General features: G+C 41.1%; 1 protein-coding gene across 5 annotated transcripts in view; it reads left to right on the top strand.

Annotated features, from left to right (window-relative positions):
• SEC24C (SEC24 homolog C, COPII coat complex component) overlaps positions 1-20,677 on the top strand; it is a 72,809-nt gene that overhangs the window by 24,655 nt on the left and 27,477 nt on the right. For 2 of the 5 annotated variants that reach the window (XM_068258046.1, XM_068258043.1), the window contains 5 exons: positions 2,226-2,681; positions 3,597-3,748; positions 7,754-7,822; positions 14,694-14,805; positions 17,798-17,925. In XM_068258046.1, the coding sequence (XP_068114147.1) occupies positions 2,226-2,681; positions 3,597-3,748; positions 7,754-7,822; positions 14,694-14,805; positions 17,798-17,925 (917 nt within the window). The remainder of the gene's footprint in view (positions 1-2,225; positions 2,682-3,596; positions 3,749-7,753; positions 7,823-14,693; positions 14,806-17,797; positions 17,926-20,677) is intronic. The other 3 variants (XM_068258047.1, XM_068258045.1, XM_068258044.1) reach the window with 2 other exon arrangements.

The following is a 20,677-nucleotide window of genomic DNA, read 5'->3' as shown; positions in this document are numbered from 1 at the left end:
CAAATTATTGGGAATTAATTGAAACACTTTTTGCACGAAAATCCTGGGGAAACTGAACGCCAGGTGGTTAAATAACTCTGCTTACAGCATAGGAGGAGGTAAGCCGATTACAGCCGGGTACTCACCAAAACTAACCGGGTGGAGTGCCCGGCAAAAAGAGCCTGGGGAGAACACTGCTGTACTTGCATAATGCATGTAATAGAAACCTCTTCAGAGCATAGTAGACAAAAGGTGATTAATTTCCACTCGTCTCAGCTGCAGTCTAGCCTTTTAACATCCATTAAAATGCACGTACATTACAAATCATACGCACAGTTGCTTCATGCTTGCAGATTTACAGAAAGCTTTAATCAGTTGTAGCTTTATTCCACTTGAAATGACAATACGGACGCGTTCACACTTAGGCGATTGCAATCATGATTTTGCATTGTTGTGTTCCGCAATTTTTCATCTATTGTGTTTTGCAATTCTTGTTCCAGTGAACGAGAATCACAACGCAATCGCTGGGAAATTGCTACGCTTACAATTGTCAGAAGTTACAAATGCGCCACAATCTCTGCAGCATGAATAATCCCATAGGATTACTTGTACAGGAGCGCCTGCAGTTATCAAAGCGCAAATCGCGGGCAGAGAATGCCCGAGTGTGACTGCAGTCTAAGGTGTGATGGGAATAGTTATTTTCTCATAGTGTACACTGTGTAAGAAACTGCATAATTTGGCATTTAATAACTGTTCTGAACACCAATACTTTTTTCATTGTCCCTTAGTGCATCACACAATTATATTATCAGCATTCAGGACATAGTCTGCTGCAAAATGTATATGGTTATGTATCACGTGGGGTCTGCTTCTGGTAATTGGCACTAAATTTAACATATTCTCCCATATGCAATTCACTTTTTCTCAGACGTTTTCTACTAGTTGATCATTTTTCATCTATTCTTTAAAATAACATTTCAGTTTTTTGCAATTGGAAAAGTGCTATCAAAGTTATTTTTGTGTATTTGCTTGCTTGTGTGGGATTTATAGGCATTTTATTGACAAGGTGTGAAAATGTCAACTTAGGGGAAAAAAGAGAAAAAAGTTCATTTGCTTATGGACCATTATCTGAGTAGTTTTGCGCAGAAGTTCCATCTAAGTCAGTGTTAAAGAGAACCCGAGGTGGGTTTGAAGAATATTATCTGCATACAGAGGATGGATCTGCCTATACAGCCCAGCCTCTGTTGCTATCCCAAACCCCACTAAGGTCCCCCTGCACTCTGCAATCCCTCATACATCGCAGCCACGCTGCTGACAAACAGCTTGTCAGAGCTGGCTGTGTTTATCTCTATAGTGTCAGTCTGCTGCTCTCCCCACCTCCTGCAGAACTCCAGTCCTCGCCTGCATCTCTTCCCTCCCTGCTGATTGGAGGGAAGGGATGGGGGCAGGGACCGGAGCTTTGCAGGAGGCAGGGGAGCAGCCGAGACTGACACTACAGATGTAAACACAGCCGCACAGCATGGCTGTTATTTATGAGGGATTGCAGAGTGCAGGGGGACCTTAGTGGGGTTTGGGATAGCAACAGAGGCTGGGCTGTATAGGCAGATCCAGCCTCTGTATGCAGATAACATTCTTTAAACACACCTCGGGTTCTCTTTAAGGCCCATACACACGTCTGATTTTTCGGAACGACGGGTAGTTTGAACGTCCCGTCTTTCAGACGTCCGCCCGCTAAATCGGGCGTGTGTACAGACTGTCGTTCACGTGATAAGACTGAGTTTGAGTGATCTGCCCGGCGGATCGCTGAAACTCAGTCATATCATGCAAAGGACAGTCTGTACAGACGTCTGAACGACGGGACGTTCAAACGACCCGTCGTTTTGAAAAATCAGACGTGTGTGTATTGGCCTTAAGTCCCACCAGTCATACTACTCACACACTACGGGAATCCATACACTGTAAGGGCCTGTACACACTGCTGTGCTTTTAAAATCGCATGCGTTTTTTAATCACAAGGTCTTTTGAAAAATCCTGAAGACCTGTACACACTGGTGCGATGCGATTTTTCTATTTTCATGAAGGCTTTGTGATTTAAAAATCACATGCGATTTTAAAAACGCAGCACAAACGCAGCAGTGTGTACCGGTCCTATCACTGTATTGAGCTAGAATATAAGGATACTGTACTTAATTGCATAAATGTGAAAGTTTATGCTAATTGATGCTATAATCCGCTTACTTCCACAGGCACTCAACATCCTCTTCCACCATCCTCTGGAAGTTTTCCTGCATCAGGATCGGGTGCTTACAACCCATATACCGGTAGCCAAGTTCCCTCTGCTCTGAATCTGTCACAAAGCATGCCGCCTACCAGCTTACCACAAGTTCAGCCACCCCCAACGCAGCATTTTACAGGACCACCTCCTCCACAGCGCCTTCCTTCTCCACAAGGTTTCCCTCCTCAACCAACTGTAGCAGCTTCAAATTATCCTTCTTCTGTTTCTGGAGCTCCCCCTCAAACCACAATGCAAGGCCCTCCATTACAAGGACAGCCTCCCACTGGACCCATGTTAAGTCAGCCAAACCATTTATCACCATCTCAGTCCCAACCCAGTGTTCCTGGAGTTCTACCAGGTCCCCCAATGACAGGTCCACCTCCTGCTATGCAGCCTGGACAGGGAGGATTTCCTCTTCAGCAGAATGGTGAGCAGTTTCATTCCTATCTTTTTTTTTTTTTTTTTTTTTTTTTTTTGCACGTGATTATATTATGCTGCAGTAGCTATTTTTCTGCTTGAAGGTCTATGCAACTTACGGTAATGACTTCTAATGGGACATTTGTCCTATGCAGGTTTACTGTAAAGGTGGCCAAACAAAGTTCAAACATAACGGATTTACAATAAAGTGTATTCATTTGCCTAAAAGCTTCTGCTACAGTGAGGATTGTTGGATGTTCTGAACAAAAATCAGATGATGTACTATTTGTGCTGAGAACCAACAATCTTTCAACAGAAGGATTGATGGAAACCCTCATGATCTAGCACTGTTTGTTTTGTTTTTTAGTTTTTTTTTTTGTTTTTTTTAAAGAAGCATTGAAAATTTGTATAAAGGCCTGAGCACACTAACACAGTTGCGAATGCTTTTCAGCATCTGTAAAATTGATGTGTTGGGGAAAAGCAGACAGAAGCATGCCTGTGTGCTCCGGCTTTTAATTAAGATGCCAGGTGAATGAACAGGGACATACAAATATTGTATTCTTGTCATTACTGTATTTTGTCAGTGTCAGAAAATCTAAACCGTGTGTGTGTGTGTGTGTGTGTGTGTGTGTGTGTGTGTGTGTGTGTGTGTAATGATATATGTATGTTTTGTGTTATTGAAATTAAGCTTTTTGTGATTAATGACTATGTAAATATGCTAAATCTAAATCAGATATTGCCCCTGATGAATGGTAGATGGTGATACTGAGCAATATTTGAATTCTATCTGATATTTGGATTTTTTTTTTTGTGATCTACTTCTAGGTTTATAGCTGTAAAATAACAGTAGTTTAATGTGTTTCCCCCTTTCTCTTTTAGCTCTGTCTTTACAAGTGAAAATCTAAAGCGTGCCTCATTTTTACAGGTTCCTTTGGACAGGTTAGGGCTCCACAACCCGGATATCCTGCAGCATATCCTCGGGCACCAAACTACGGAAGCCAGCCTGGCCCACAAGGTCCTCCAGCTCCACCCCCTCCCGCACAGAAGCGACTGGACCCAGATTCCATTCCTAGTCCTGTAAGTAATTCTTACCATGTTTAAAAATTGACAGTAGGCGTATGTTTGGAGTTTTATGAGCTACTTGTACATGAATATGTACTATTTAGTCATTGGCCATTAAAGTGGAACTAAACTCATAACTTTCTCTCTGCTCTTAAAGGTTAGATGCAGCATGATAATCTTTATGGAACAAAAATCTTCATTAGGATTTATGAAAACCCTGAAAACAACTGAAGTTTTAACTTGCATTCACTGTTCAGAGAGCACTAAAAGGGTTAAGCCTCAGTGTTTACCGTATGAGTAGGGATGATCATTGAGATGCAAATATTTCTGGGTTGCTACAGGATTATGTAAATCTGTAAGCAATTTTATGCAGCTTTAAAATGGACCAATCATGTCCCACCAAGGTTTAACTTGATTGGTCTGTTATCAAATTGCATATGTACAATCATCTCTAATGAGAAGACTGTATGGCAGAGTTCCTCTGTGGGCTATTCATAGCAACTGATAAGAACTAATTAGACAATTTGATCTGGCTAAACGAACACAGCAGTTCATTTCTTTAGCATGTATTTGTGGAATTGAGACTTTTCATTGCGTTCTGTACAAGAGTTTGGGTCCGCTTTAAAGGGATAATTTGCATATTTTGCAGTGATGCATCATGGGAAACTGTACTTACTCACTTAGGTAAGCTGAATTATTGCATACCTTCTATTTTAAGAGGGCAAAATTATTTTGGCGCCTGGCGGTTGCCTATCCAAACGATTGATGGACGTGCTATAAGATAGTTGCCTTAGTACCTGTATTTTAAAATAGTATTTTTGGCAAGCTAGAATCTCTCTGCGGTCCTTTGTTTCCGCATTGTAAACTCCGCTTAAAACTGGAAGTCTCACCCTCCATGTCATCCAGTCCAAGTAGAAACCTAGACGTTGCCTAAGGAGGAATCTATATATACAAAAAACAGTTCACAAGGGGTTTTAAAGGAACAGCATCAGTCTTTAATTCTTCATAAATGTTATGTCATTTGATTGTAGTCGTATAGACAGGATATCCAATCCTAACACCAACAATGCCTGACACGTGTTTCACGGTAAACTGCCGCTTCCTCAGAGGCAAACAAGTACGTGCAGTCTGTTAAAAATACACAATATATACAAACAATTATCAATACACCTACCCTCCATCAGATGTCTGCGTAAAGCAAAATCGGGGTAACATCCCCATCTAATAAGTTATCTTACCACAGTAAGTCAGACAAATCGTAAGGAACAACCACAAAAACCATATTCCATGCAGTAAAGAAGCACACAGTCTGACCATAGATGTTGTCAGACTGTGTGCTTCTTTACTGCATGGAATATGGTTTTTGTGGTTGTGCAGTAGAGTGATTGCCATCTTTATATGTTTTTTTAGATTGAGATCCATTCACTTTTCCTTACGATTTATCTGACTCACTGTGGTAAGATAACTTATTAGATGGGGATGTTATCCCGATTTTGCTTTACGCAGACATCTGATGGAGGGTAGGTGTATTGATAATTGTTTGTATATATTGTGTATTTTTAACAGACTGCACGTACTTGTTTGCCTCTGAGGAAGCAGCCGTTGACCGTGAAATACGTGTTAGAATTGGATATCCTGTCTATACGACTACAATCAAATGACATACCATTTAAGAAGAATTAAAGACTGATGCTGTTCCTTTAAAACCCCTTGTGAACTGTTTTTTGTATATATTTATGCTAAGCGGGGTGGAACTAACTGGACAACATTTTATTCATCTTTGTTAAGGAGGAATCTAGCTGGATAGAATCCTATAAGACCTGGTTTAAAGCATGGCAAAAATTGTGCCTATGTTATTGCGCTGTTACCGTAGCAATCGTGTAATAGGACGAGCAGCAACGTCTCAAAAGTTTAAAAATGGAATAGCCATGTATTATTATTATTATTATTTTTTTTTAATTCTAAGTGTCTAGTTCCTCTTCTTCCATCGGTAACAGCTGTTCTTTCCAACAGTAATCCCCACCTCAATTGGACCGATGTAACTGCTATATTTTCTTCTCCTATGCTTCACTTACACTTAGTGTTTGACTAGAGTATAAAATACAGTGTATGAAAGGCAGAATATTGCTGGGAGATGCTGGATATCTAGAAGCATCAAGGAATAAGCACCACCTTGTTTTATTTGTATGTGTACATGACTTTCAGGTTCACTTTAATGTATGCTTTTTATCAAACACATAAGTGGCAATAAGCGTCCTGCAGCTTGTCACATTGTAAATACAAGTGGGTATCTTTTTGCACAAGGTCCTCTAGCTTCCTAACCTGTATTGGTCCAACGCAGTGTTCATGCCCTGATGCATTCTGACACCATGAGAGCAGGTAGTGCTTTGTGCAACACTGTTCATTGTCCATTATGATGCAGCGGCTCTCAGCTCGGGATAAGGCAGAAATAGCCAATCCCAGTTGGGTCCGCTCTACTGTGCAGACGGAAGTCTCCTGCACAGTAGAGCGGAAGTCGCCTGTGCAATAGACCGGACCCGAGTGGGATCGGCTGTTTCCGCCTTATCCCGAGCCAAGAGCCGCTACTGCGCCTGCTCTGGAGCTGGGAAAGGTAAATATTACAGGCGCCACAGCCTGACGAATTGTCGGGTGTGGCTTCGGAGGGGCCCAGCGAGACCACCCTGGATTGGAGGAGGATGGGGGAAGCCTCGATAGGATCCAGAGGCTTTCCCCTCCTGAGGCAAGTACCCCACAGGGGCACGTTTTTGTGTTACAGGTCTCTTTAAACAATACCAGTTGCCTGGCAGTCCTGCTAATCTTTTTGGCTGCAGTAGTGTCTGAATCACAACTGAAACAAGCATGCTGCTAATCTTGTTAGATTTTTCTCAAACATCTGGTCTGCATGGTTGTTCAGGGTCTACGGCTGAAAGTATTAGAAGCAGAGGATCAGCAGGACTACCACGCAACTGGTTTTGTTTAAAATGTACTGCACATGGAGAAAAAAAAAAAAAAGGCCCTGTACACTCTGTCCAGGCTCACCTGACTATATACTGTCTGCCTAATTGTCTATTGATTAATTAAAATGGCATAAACAAATGTCAGCCCCCATATCCCTCTCACTTCAGGGTTCTTTTAAATGTCCTTGAAAAGCCAGGCATAGGTCCAGAACTGCTAGTGTACAGCATGTTTATCTTATTACATTTACAGAACCAAATAGCTTGCAGACATGCTTTGTCTGGTTTAGGAAGGAAATACTGTAGTAGTATTAATAGGGGAGTATTTAGGTTTTTCTTGCCTATCTACAAAATTGTAATGGTTCCGTTTCCCTATGACTTACTAACTGAATAGCCTGTAACAACTTTCTAAATGCAAAATTGTTACCATTACTGAAGCTTTCACTAATTTATCATTGTGAAGATTTAACACATTGCAGACCTGATTCTCTATGTAAAATGGTTATGGTAACATTGCTCTTGAATTGCTTTTTTTTTTTTTTTTTTTTGTACACCTGTGGTCTAGCCTTTCCTTACAGTCTTACAATGTATTTTATATTTTTTTCTAAAGTTCATTTAAGGTGCTTACACATGCTAGATGGAACTCTGATAAAGCAACCGTGAATTGAGCATCTGTACAGGTGTCCCTTGAGCTTGTTTAGAGATTCATAGCACCGGATCTTTAAACGACATCTCCCACCATAAGCCGATCTGTTGTCCGCCGCACATCACCCCTCGCCCCGCCTCTGTAGCAACGCATGTTTCGATCTGCTTTTGTAGAGCAGGGCGTCCATCCTGTCACCTGAAGGGTCAGTCCCTCCAGTCAATTACAAATCAGCGTGTGTATGCACCTTTACTTTGATAAGTAATAAATTGCATGTTATGCTTCTGCTGTCTTCTACTGGTTTTAGAGGGAGGTGGGTGGGGATAAAATTGTTACCCTTTTTCTGTTATGTTTATCGTTTAATGTTCTCTCTTTGCTGTTTTGTGGCATCGCTTCTTGTTCTCAACTTAATATACAATTAAGCAGCTCAATGAAATGCCACCCCAGCAGAAATCAAGGCACAGGATAGACCCCGATGCAATTCCTAGTCCAGTAAGTGAAGAGCGTGTCCTTCCTAGTCCTGTGTGTGGTTGTGACCCGCTTGAATCTGCCCTGCGCATGTTACTCACTTCACTAACGCATGCAGCCTTCCGTTAATGCTAGTCATTGTATTATTCCTTCATTGTGGTTGCCTAGCTAGTTGTAGTTCTCCTAAACAAACCTCCTTGTTTGTGTTGCACAAGTGATGGTTGGGCCATATTCTTCTTTTTTCTTATTCTTTCTCTCACACCCCCATTTAGAGGTAAAAGACTAGATAGGGACAGAACAGAATCTAGGAGCCTGTTAAGTAATGTACTTTACTATATATATTATATTCCTACTACTAAGCTTAAAGAGGAACTCCGGTGAAAATAATGTAATAAAAAAGTGCTTCATTTTTACAATATTTACCATGTATACATGATTTAGTCAGTGTTGGCTCATTGTAAAATCTCTTTTAAATCCCTGATTTACATTCTGACATTTATCACATGGTGACATTTTTACTGCTGGCAAGTGATGTAGCTGCTGCTTGCTTTTTTAGCAGTTGGAAACTTCTGTAAACAGCTATTTCCCACAATGCAACAAGGTTCACAGACTAGAAACTGCCAGGACCATGGTCCTCAGTTTCTTGTGGTAGGGGTTTCACCACAATATCAGCCATACAGAGCCCCCCGATGATCAGTTTGTGAAAAGGAATAGATTTCTCATGTAAAAGGGGGTATCCGCTACTGATTGGGATGAAGTTCAATTCTTGGTCACGGTTTCTCTTTAAGTTTTGTTTTGTTTTGCTTTTATTAGTTCTTTTTGACCATTTTAGATGTGATTGCATACAGTACATCTTTCCTTACATTATCTTGGAGTGTTTTTAGTTTTTGAGAAGTCATTGTAGTAGATTTGATTCTTTGAGCCATAATGAACCTTACAGGACAACTGTAGTGATGTAGGTATATGGAGGCTGCCATATTTATTTCCTTGCAATAGCAGTTGCCTCGCTGTCCTGCTGATCCTCTGCCTCTAATACTTTTAGCCATATACTCTGAACAAGCATGCAGCAGATCAGGTGTTTCTGACATTATTGTCAGATCTGACAGGATTAGCAGGATGCTTGTTTCTGGTGGTGTTCAGACACTTGTGCAGCCAAATAGATTAGCAAAACAGCCAGGCAACTGGTATTGTTTTTAAAAGGAAATAAATATGGCAGCCTCCATATCTCTCATTTCAGTTGTCCTTTAAGGGCTTGCCCACACACATGCAATTTAAAAAAAAACACATAAAAACGCTGTCAAAATTGTAGAGAGAAACTCCTACAAAAGTGCATACCATTATATGCATATTTTGAAGTGTTCTTTGAAATGCATCCTTCTATTAGTTATTTCAAGGCACCAAGCACTTGAGCGGAGCCATCAGAAAGTAGTTATTATGCACTTTCTGTGTCCTTGCAGATCACAGTATGTGTTTGGTTGCTGAAGTTTGCAATACACAAGTGTAGACAGGCCCTAAGGCTTCTCTCTAACCTCAAATATTCCACCACAAGTGTGAAATTGTTCAGCAGCGTGGCCACTGTATTGCTGCTGTTTTTCTCGTCTCCTTCACTTGGGCAGAGGTGCTTTGCTTTCAGAGATGGTGAAATGTAGCTGGGGCCATTTATCAGCCCTACCAATCAGGGCCCTGGAGGGGGTGTGGCTTACATGTCACACAGAACTGCTCTTTAATTTTGAATGCATGGAGCAAGGTGGGTGTTTCAACAATAGGCTCCAAGGAACTGTTGGGGAGCTTGCCCATCTATCGACACAGCTATAGACACAAGCCATGGAACCATGTTGAGATATATATATATATATATATATATATATATATATATATATATATATATATATATATATATATATATATATATATATATATATATATATATATATATATATATATATATATATATATATATATTCACACACAATGGTTAGTTATTGACAGAACATAAGCCCTGTAATCCTGTCAGTCAGGGAGCACTTATTGGAGACTGTTTAAAATTTGAGGTTGTTTCAATACACGCATAGTATGGTGTATTTTGTTCCTAATGTAACTGAAGTCTATTCTTTATCTGTGATTATTGATAATTTTCATCAGGATGCTACCTTTTATGTAGAAAAATTCTTGTGCAGGGGGGCACTTAGGCACCCTTGTCACGGAGTAAAACAAAAAACAAAAAAATCTATTTGAAATAGGACTTGGTATTTATCATTCTCTAAATAGGAAGGCAGTGAGGTCTATTGGCACAAGGTTTGAGTGACTGGCTTTTTTTATCATTTGTAAATAGATCTGACTAGGAAGCATTAACTCTGTACGTATTTAGCTACTTGTAGTATTAAACAAAAATAGAATCTCGCTGGAAATGTAGCGGCCAGTTCCTAAGCACTATTAATGTACCACTCTAATGATCATGGAGATAATACTGTAGACATCTGATCCTCCCTAGTCTTTTATTCTATACTCCACTGAAATGTAATCCTGCTTATTAGTATGCAGTGTCGATTTGCGCCTGTGTCCAATCCCTTAAAAGAAACCAGAGACTTAAAAAAATGAAAGCATGTACTGTATATCTACATGGGGCTTCCTCCTGCCCCCTTCAGGCGTGGGCTCCTTTGCCATCCTCCCTGTTAGTTTTGACCCTCTGCTGACTGCCCCGGTAAATTCTCCCGCCTCCCTTAGTCCTGCTGTACTGCGCATACGTGGCTCGGCTGTGCGTGCACCTAGTGTTCTGCACCTGCACAGTATGCTCCCAGGGATGGGAGCACAAAAGGGGTGCACGCCCTGGCTGGGCATGCGCAGTACAGCACGACTAAGGCCTCGTTCACATCTGATGCGTTCAGAAATGTGTAAAAGCGCATGTTAGGGGTAAAAAAAAACCACACATGCTTCTAAGCTATTAAAGTGCACCCATTCACTTGTATTGAGGTGCACTTTACAGCTCAACGCACAGAAATGCATGCAACACTATGGTTTTGTAACGCATCTCAGCGTAGAGCTTAGATGTGAACCATGCACATTACTTAAGAAAATCAATAACTTGCAGAACTCACAGCGCAGTGTGCTGTGAAAAGCGCACAGAAACGGCCCTGATGTGAACGAGGCCTTAAAGTGAACCAGAGACGAAGCACCCTTGTGTATTTTACCATAGAAATCAGTGGGAACATTAGAGAAAACATTTACCATGCTCTCTGTTCCATCCTCACTGCTAAAAGTGTCTGTTATCTAGCTAAGATAAGAATCCCGGACTGAGCATTGAGTCTGGCTTTGCTATAATGACTCAGCTATAATGATTCCTGAGCAAAGCCAGCAGGGGGCAGGCTTGGACTTGAAGACAGCAAAGAACACAGTCTCAGCTATAATTATTCTGTAGCAAAGCCAGACCGACTGCTTAGTCGGGATTCTTATCTTAGAGGTGATAACAGGCAAATTAAACAGAGAACAATGTAACAAAGAGCAGATTAGGTGTTTACTGTCATGTTCCCACTGATTTATAAGGTAAAATACATGAGGTTGCTTCATCTCTGGTTCTCTTTAAGGCAATCAGCCTGCGGCCTGGAGGGGGCTAAAGTGCATACTCCAGCTCCCTTCAGGCCGTGGGCTCTCAGGTTGTCCCCTCAGGATGCGTCAATATGGTATTTAGGTATGTATAAATGCTTTCATTTGTTTAGTTTCCGGTACACTTTAAGCTGTATGGGTAATTGCACAGCTCCAGCAAGCAGGGCTACACAAAGGATTTTTCAACCTGAAAAGTTAAATTCCAAACGTAACACTTTTATAGCCTATACTACGCTTTGTGGTTGACTTCAGAATTTTCCTTGTCCCATCTTCGGGTTTAGCAGCACTATAAAGTAAATGTTGTCTGGAACTCCGCTGTTTAGGTTTTGTGATTTCCACTTATCAGATTCTCACACCAGAATCACCGGTGCTTTTTGATTTAAGTTCTATATATTTGCATGTACCAGTAATTCCAGATTTTAGTCTAAAAATTATAGTTATTGGGTGTCTGTTGTGTGGCTAGGAGTTCTGCCTCACCTGCAATCATACATGCTGTAGAATGCTTGCCCTATTGCTATTACAGTCCCTGCTGCAGTTTGCAGCCTGATTCCCCCTTCTTGTCTTCTCTCCCTTCTCCGTAGTACAGAGCTGAGGGATATGAATAGTGTGTTTGTGCTGGGATTATGGGTAAACTCTGTGCACGCAGCTTCATCTGTGCGCATTGCACAACTCTTGAGTAAATTGTAAATCACTAAATTGTTCCACACCCTGAAATAGAAACTTTAACTGGCAGATATGGTTAACTAGGGTTATGTTTCAAAGAGGGAGTGGTGTATTCATTTTACTCTGTGTGCTTAGTCTTATTACTCCTCCTTGTAAAAATATTGCAGACTAAAAGTTACAGCTCCTTTTTAAAAAAAAAAAACCAAAAAAAAAAAACGCACACTTTTCATGTTTTCCTATTCTAGATCATTGCATTTGTTTAAGTTGCTGCTCTAAATATGTGCAATTTCAGCGTAAATACAGATCTCTGGGATTTAGATTCTAAAAAATAATTACAAAATTCCAGATTTCACAAGTGTGTCCAGTCTTGTAGTTTGTCACTTTTCATATAAATTTTTTTTTTTTTTGGAGTGTAAAAAAATGATTCTAATTCTAAGGTTTTTTTTTATTATACAATAAAATCTCAAAGGGAGGTGAATTTTTTTTTTAATTTTTTATTTACATAATGTAACGGTAAGGTGATCAGGTAGATATGTTTTGAACTTTCCCTAAATTCCTATGGGTTGTTAGAGCAGTGAAGTAATCCATCAGTCCTGGACTGGACTTGCTGGAAATTTTCACGTGGCATAAGTTTGCACAATTTAGCAGGGTCCCATCAGAGCATAGTGAGGATGGCTTGCAGTATGTGCTACTGTAGAAGCATCTTCACACCTGTAGTGAAATGTATTTATAATCATTCCAGAAATACCTTGATCCTTTGAAGGAGGATAGCACTACTGATGTGTCTAGGAGTTTGCAATCATTTGGCTGCCCATTTCACTAAACGTTAAGCAATCCTTACTGTGCTTTGATGTTACCCAGATGATGGTTGCAAACCTTTCCCACCTGTCCTGTTCATATGGCAAACCAGGGTATGTTTCTGTGATTCTTTTGGCTGTTGTCCTCTTAACCTTACTCCCAAAACCGGCTTCCTTATGGGGGCCCCTAGGTAGGCAGGGAATTGTGGAGGCAACAACTTTACTTCAGTACAGTATTAAGATCTAAGGGGCTTCACGTTAATTTTTGTCTATGGTCCCATATTACCTAAAGACATCCCCAAAGACAAGGACCCCCGGCAGCCTTATTTGGAAGGTGAATGTGTTTTTTTTTTTTTTTGCTGACAGTCTTTCATTCTGTCTGGAAATCCATTATAGCTGGAGAAATCCCTAGTGACTAGTCAGATGATAGGTTTATGTACACTGGTTCCCTGCCACGGGCTTCTGCTTTTCATAATATGTTCTAGTTCAGGGAGTCAGACAGGTTTCCCAAATACATTTATGGAAATATAAAATGTAACTACCCCAGTCTACCAGCAAAACGTGAATAAGTAAATCTATGCTACTTAGTTCAGTTTTGTTCATAGTCTGACTGGTAGTGCTTGTACTTTCTTTCCTTTATTGGGAGTTCTACATCTTTCCTTTTCCACCTGTTGCACATGAACCATGAAGCATCCCATTGTAGACACTTTTCATTAGCTTATGTTTTTAGAGCCTCCCTCCAGGCACAAATGTTATATAAATATGGTCACTCAGGGGCAGATCTTTTTGTCTGTGTATAAGCTATTCAGTTAGCTGAAGTCAGATCATTTTTTTTAAATGACCTGGTGAAGAGCCCAGACATTAGTGGCTGTCATTTGCTACAACTGCCTCAGAAAGATTCAGACTGCACCTATCCATTTGCAACCTGAACAGTGGGTATTTTTTAATCTCAGCATCAGCACCCACAAACATGGATGCTCAGTCACTGTGGTCTGTAGCTTTTGCTCATGTGATCAGTATTTCAAAAAAATAGGCCTCCTTTTTTTATACAAAAATGTAGCACGTGAGCCCTACAATTACTGATTATGTTCTTAGATCTCTGCCTGGAGATGGGCTTTATATTGTGCATGTGGTTGAATTCACATTTCTGTTTTCTAAAGGGACAACTAATGCCCACTATTGTATACCAAGAGACTTTTGCTACAAATGGTCATCCTTTCATTGTTAAAGAAGAAAAAAACTTGCTATAATTGTACTCTGCATATTGTAAATGTGGCCTTACATCTAGCGATTTGGCGGCCTGGTTAACCAACCAATTCGATTCGAGAGAGAATCAAGTTTGTCCCAGTATGCGGAAGTCGGGCCCAATCCGCAGAGTTTCCCCACAAGCAAAGTGCTGGAGAAACTCTGCCACGGGATAATGCTGCCGCCGTTTCGGACGACATTGCAGCATTTTCTTGTGCGGGAGCTAGTGAATCCAATAGCCGTGCGCAGCACGGCTTCTGGAAAGCGTCTCGCAGCCACACGTGGCGGCTAATGGAAACGGGCCCTTACTGAAGTTTGTAATCATTCCCCAAACCGAAGTTCTGGTTGTAGGGAAATTCTCATTTGTCACTGGTAACCTCACAGAAAAGCTATCCTTGCTGTGGTTTCTATGAAATGCCACAGGAAGTGAAGTGTGAAAAAGATCTTCTTAATGGTGACACAGCAATAAAATCCCACGCAGAAGTTCCACTCCCCTGCTCTGCTTAAAACAAAATGGTTTTGGTTGGTGTTCCATTATAGATGTGGTTTAATGATTGTGTTTTGTATTAACTATCCCTTCTTTATCACAGATTCAAGTCATAGAAGATGATAGAAACAACAGGGGTTCTGAACCTTTTATCACTGGACTAAGAGGTCAAGTTCCACCGCTTGTAACCACTAACTTCTTAGTCAAAGATCAAGGTACGATTGGTTATCACTCAGATAACGTAACTAATTCCATGGCCTTCCTTTTGCAAGTGCCTGTTGCACAATATACTGAGCATTGGAAGTTGTGAAAAAGAAAGGGGTATTTGGTATATTGTGGATTAATAATGCATTCAAATAATCACTGTAAACTGCAGGTAAACCCTTCACCCATTATTAAAAACTGCAGTACAAAAGTTCCTAACAATTACATAAGAGATATGACAAAAGATAGCCATAAGCATGCAGTGTTTTAATATCCTTCCTGAGGTGCAGTTGTAGTAATGGTCATCATGGTAAACCCATATACTATTCAGGTTTAGTGTTTACCATCACTAAAGAAGCTTTAAATAAAATGCATCAAGGTACCCCAATAAAGGCTATATGATGTCACCTTGGTCAGTGCGTATAACCAAAACTGCATTGTATGCAAGGTTGCTTATGGACTTTAAGATTTTGTGGGACGTTCCAAGCTAGTGTGTCCATCTGTTACAAATTGAAACTAGAACTTCCAGTTTATACAGATGTGTTTTTGTGCTACCTAGTTGTGCATATATATTTAAGACCGTGTTGCCATGCAAGATTTGTGCTGACATCTGCAAGTGAGTTCAGACGAAGTGGGAGGAGGTCCACTAACTGATATCTGTGAAATAATCCTCAGTGAGCATTCATTTCATCATTCAACATCCCACAATCAAACATCTGCACAAGCCCAATTTTTCAGCGTTTAGTCTTTACTAGGCCAGGTGACTTCTTTAAAGAGAGTCTGAAGCCAGATTAAAAAAGGCTTTTTATCTTATATTCAGCAGGGGCATGTTTGCCCCTGCTAAAACGCCGCTATCTCGCGGCATAACGAATCCCCCCTGCAAAATCCACGACCCTGTGCGCTTCCGTGTGATGCAGGGCTATGAGCCGCAGCCTTGCCTCACACGCGTCTATCAGCGGCGGATCTCCGGCTCTCCCCTTCCCATCTCAGCGAAGGCAGACTGAGGGGCGGGGGAGAGGCGGAGATCCGCCGCTGATAGACACGTGTGAGCCAGGGCTGCAGCTCATAGCCCTGCATCACACGGAAGTGCTCCCCGGAGGTAGCAGGGGGGATTTGGGGGGTAAAGACCCCTCGTTATGCCGCGGGATAGCGGCATTTTAGCAGGGGCAAACATGCCCCTGCTGAATATAAGCTAAAAAGCCAGTTTTAGGCTTCTTGCACACAGGGACGTTACAGGCGCACGTTAGTGCAGCCTGTAACGCTCCCCCAACGCACAGCAATGTAACACAAGTGGGCTGTTCACACTGCCCAAACAGCAAAGTGCTGCATGCTGTGCGTTTTCCGCGGCTAAGCCGCATTAGACTGTTTGCACATGCTCAGTCATGTTGGAGAGGAGGGGAGCTCAGCCGGGCACATGGCTAATTAATATTCACTGCACTCAGTGACGTGCAGTGTTTACTTCCTGGAGCTGCCGCTCTGTGCGGCGATTGGCCGGGCGGGACCACGTGATGCCGCATGCGTCCAAGAGTACGCATCACGGCATAACGGACGCCAGAGTGAGCTGCACAACACTGCTCACTCCGACGTCCACACCAGAGAGCACCAGGCGTTGCGTTAGGGGCACATTATGTGCCCTATAACGTCCCCTAAACGCAACGTCCTGGTGTATAACTAGCCTTAATCTGACTTCAGACTCTCTTTTTAAGTCGAGTGCTTTACTTCTTGCCCTGTATAGGTAGTATGCAGCATTTCAGGACTTCCTTTAATTTTGATGGGTTTTTGTACCTCCTCATTGGGTTACATGGTTGCAGGTTGTATTATATATTTGCAATGCAGAAGGTACCTACTGGGGGAACTTATCGTTGATGTTGTGTCCTAGAATGATTAAAAGTACTTTGCTGACTATTAAGGTTCTTCCATTGACCTCAAAGTTGCAGATGTTTACTGCTAAAATATATTTATACAGTACATAAGTGTTTGACTAGATAATTTTACAACATGAAACTTCACAGATCTAGCACTTGGGCACCTGCTAACCTTAATTCCAGATAAACATTGTCTTTTTTTCTTCTTTTTTTTTTGATCTGGAGAGGAGTTTTTTTTTCTTAGTATTACAATACTAATCACAAAGCTTGGCCTCTTCCTCTTTGCCTCCAGGTCATTGTCTATATTATGTATGTGGTAGGGTGCTTTACTCTACATTTCATCATAAATAAGTTTTTGTGATAATGATACCAGCAATAAAGCATCATACGCATGCTAGAGTTCTAAGCTGATGCAGCCCGTTGGGCCCATCTCTGCCCAATATCATATCTCATGTGCACAGCCTCGCAAAATGCTACACCAAGAGATTTGTGCTGCTGGATTGTTTCCGCTGACCGCATTGTTCTTCTCCTTACCCCGCTCACTGAAAGCTGCTCCATTGTCCCTCTTCCCCTCTCCATAGCAACAGAACACTGTACAGCACTCAGCCCCAAACTGTCACCCATGGGATAAAGTCCCAATCCCTGTGGGCGGCACTCTGTGCCTGCTTACACACCTTTAGGTACAGGGTAATACTGTAAAAAAAATTAAATTTCCATCCCTTCTCCAACACTCTGGTATAATTATGTTACTGATGGAAGCAGACATATTGCATGTTTGCCTTTTACTATATTTAGAGATTGTTGTGCATGGGTGGGAAAAAAAAAACTCATCGGTCACCTAGATAGTCTTCTTGATGGGTTTGCTTTGCAAGCAGTCTTACGTCCATTGGATAATCTCTTCACTGTGGGATGCATTAGTGGGATGCAGCTTCCTGTTAGCACAGTCACAAAAAGCTCTGACTGCTGCGTTTGGATACTTGGAAGGTTCTTTTGCAAACTGCATACATTTGCATAAACTCAGAATGATTATCCTTTCATTCACCATTCCTGATTGTTAGTACCGTCTTTGTGTGTTAGTATGGAGAATGACGTCTCTTGCATTGTAAAATACATAATTTACATGTTTCTTCTGTGGCAGGAAATGCAAGTCCACGGTATATAAGATGCTCTTCATACAACTTCCCCGCCACTTCAGATATGGCAAAGCAGTCCCAGGTCCCACTTTGTGCTGTCATTAAACCTCTGGCAACCCTTCCATCTGATGAGGTAAGAGTTCATTTCTACATCTTTTTTCTGAATTATTATAACTGTGGGGCTATTACCTTTACTAATCTGGTTTTCTTGTGTTTCATTGTATTTTATTAATTGGATGTTGGCACCTTTTATCCAAGATAAGAATGTATAAGAATTGAATATACTGCCAGCAAGATAATTATGCTGATTGGACAAACTAGCTTATTTTATCAATTAGCAAGGTCATATTTTGGAGAGCAGTAGACATATATATTATTATAAAAATCAGTAGCCAGCCAAGCAAGTGGCTAGAATGATCCCTTATGATTATTATTATTTTTTTTTTTTTTTAGGATTTCTAGAAAATCTCTAAAAGGTCAAATGCCAGCTGTTCTTGCCTGTACATTATTTTACCATAATTTAACCTCTCCCTACTCTCATGATGCCTAACACCTATGACCCCCCCCCCTCACCCCCTGGTGGTGCCTAACCCCTATGACCCACTTGGTGGTGACTAGCCCCTATGACCACCACAAACCCCCCGCCCCCGGTGGTGCCTAATCCTATGACCCTCCCCAGTGTTGTCGAACCCCTGCAAGAGTCAGAACAGTTAAACATACATGCGTGTGTGTGTGTGTGTGTGTGTGTGTGTGTGTGTGTGTGTGTGTGTGTGTGTTTAGGTAAGTTTGTTGAAAAAAGATCATTTGTAACATAGGTGAGAATAGCGGAAGCTGCTCATTATGGTGCAAAAAGTTGAAATGTAAACTATTTTTTTTCTGTGAAAGCCTAGTGAGCAGTTTGAGAAACATTTTATACAGTTTTTTAGAAAATTTATTAAATAATGGGTTATTAAAATGAGAAATTTTGGTATAGAAATGAAAGTTAAAGATAACAAGCGATAAATTTGTTTTACATTTTCGCAGCACCCTTTTACAAACGATATAATTGCTTTATATAAATGTGGCGCCATTTTTATGCACCTGGCGCTAATAGACAAAAGATTTGCATTGATGTGAATGAGGCACCCTTTTTAACCATTTCAGCCCGCCGGGATTTTTCACCTTCTGCATCAGAGCAATTTTCACCTCCCATTCATTCGCTAATAACTTTATCACTACTTATCACAATTTATTGATTTATATCTTGTTTTTTCCGCCACTAATTAGGCTTTCTTTGGGTGGTACATTTTGCTTAAGAGCCACTTAACTGTAAATGCATTTTAACAGGATTAATAAGAAAAAAATGGAAAAAATTCATCATCTCAGTTTTCGGCCATTATAGCTTTAAAATAATCCACGCTACCATAATTAAAACCTATGTATTTTATTTGCCCGTATGTCTCGGTTATTATACCATTTAAATTTTGTCCCTATCACAATGTATGGCACCAATATTTTATTTGGAAATAAAGGTGCATTGTTTCCGTTTTGCGTCCATCACTATTTAGAAGCTTATAATTTAAAAAATGTTTGTAGTATACCCCCTTCAAATGCGTATTTAAAAAGTTCAGACTCTTAGGTAACTATTTCTTTTTTTTTTTTTTTTATTGTAATTTAAATTTTTTTACTATTAAAAAATTTATTTGGGTAATATTTTGGTGTGGGACATAAACAATTAATTTTTAATGTTGTTATGTTTGTAAATTGTAATGTAAAAAAATGTGCAGATGTAGTTTTACTATTTGGCCACAAGATGGCCATCTTCGTTTTTGTTTTCCCTCCTTGTACTTCCGTTCCCTCCTTGTACTTCTCGCTAAGCGGAAGTACAAGGGGGATGCGGAAATTGTTCCGGCCAGAAGGTGAGCGCTTCGGTTTTTCTGCAGGGGACAGGGATCGGTGATCGAGAACCACTGATCCCAGGGCTACCGAGGGACACAATGGGGATACCGGAGCGCACCCACGATCTCGCGCCGAAGCGTGGGTGCGCAGAAGAGCAGCCGCCCGGACGTGAGCTTCACGTCTGGGTGGCTGAAATGGTTAATAGGCACCATTATTACGTGCACAGTAGCCTGAGTAGTATGAGTGGGCGCCAGGCAGAAGGAGAGCCTCTGGGAGTGCAGACAGCACGCATATGGGGAAGGCTACAGCACATGCCCGATGGTCATTTGTTCCAGTTCAAAGTTCCTGACTAGTACTAGTCTGGGCCTACTAACAGGATTTATAACGGACGAAAGGCAGCGGATATAATACATTACACCATTTTTTTGGGTCTCCGATGTATTTTAAGGTTTGTCCAGTGTCCAATGTAAGATGGTTAGGTATCCATGTATATAGTTTTATATACAGAGAGCAGCCATAGTAACTGGGTTTTCTTATACATAAAATTTTCTGTCAACCTATGCTGCAATTAGTCACTGTTGCATTAGCATATTTGTATATTATGTGTGTTCTTCCATTCATACATTGACTGAAGGTTGTGTATTTGAGAATTGACCCTGTCGCTAAAGACAGCCACTCCTATTGCAAGTCTGTAACTAGCCACATGCTGCAGCATGTACCGTATCAACTACCAAACTTCAAAAAATTGCCTATTTGACTTGGCCCTTGGAAAAACAGAAGGGGAAATTGGTTGCTAAGGCCAAGACTGATCTCAGTTTTGTGTAAAAAGCCAAATTCAGTCTGTATCTTGCACCAGGGCTGTGGAGTCGGTGCAAAAATCATCCAACTCAGACTCCTCAGTTTATGAAACCACCGACTCCAGGTACTCTAAATGACTCAGACTCCTCGACTCAGACTCCTTAGTCAAATACTTACTAGGGCACTGGATTTGGTACAAAAATCATCCG

Source organism: Hyperolius riggenbachi, chromosome 10 (genome assembly GCF_040937935.1).
Source record: "Hyperolius riggenbachi isolate aHypRig1 chromosome 10, aHypRig1.pri, whole genome shotgun sequence".
Taxonomy (NCBI): Eukaryota; Metazoa; Chordata; class Amphibia; order Anura; family Hyperoliidae; genus Hyperolius; species Hyperolius riggenbachi.
This window is presented reverse-complemented; position numbering and strand designations above follow the sequence as displayed.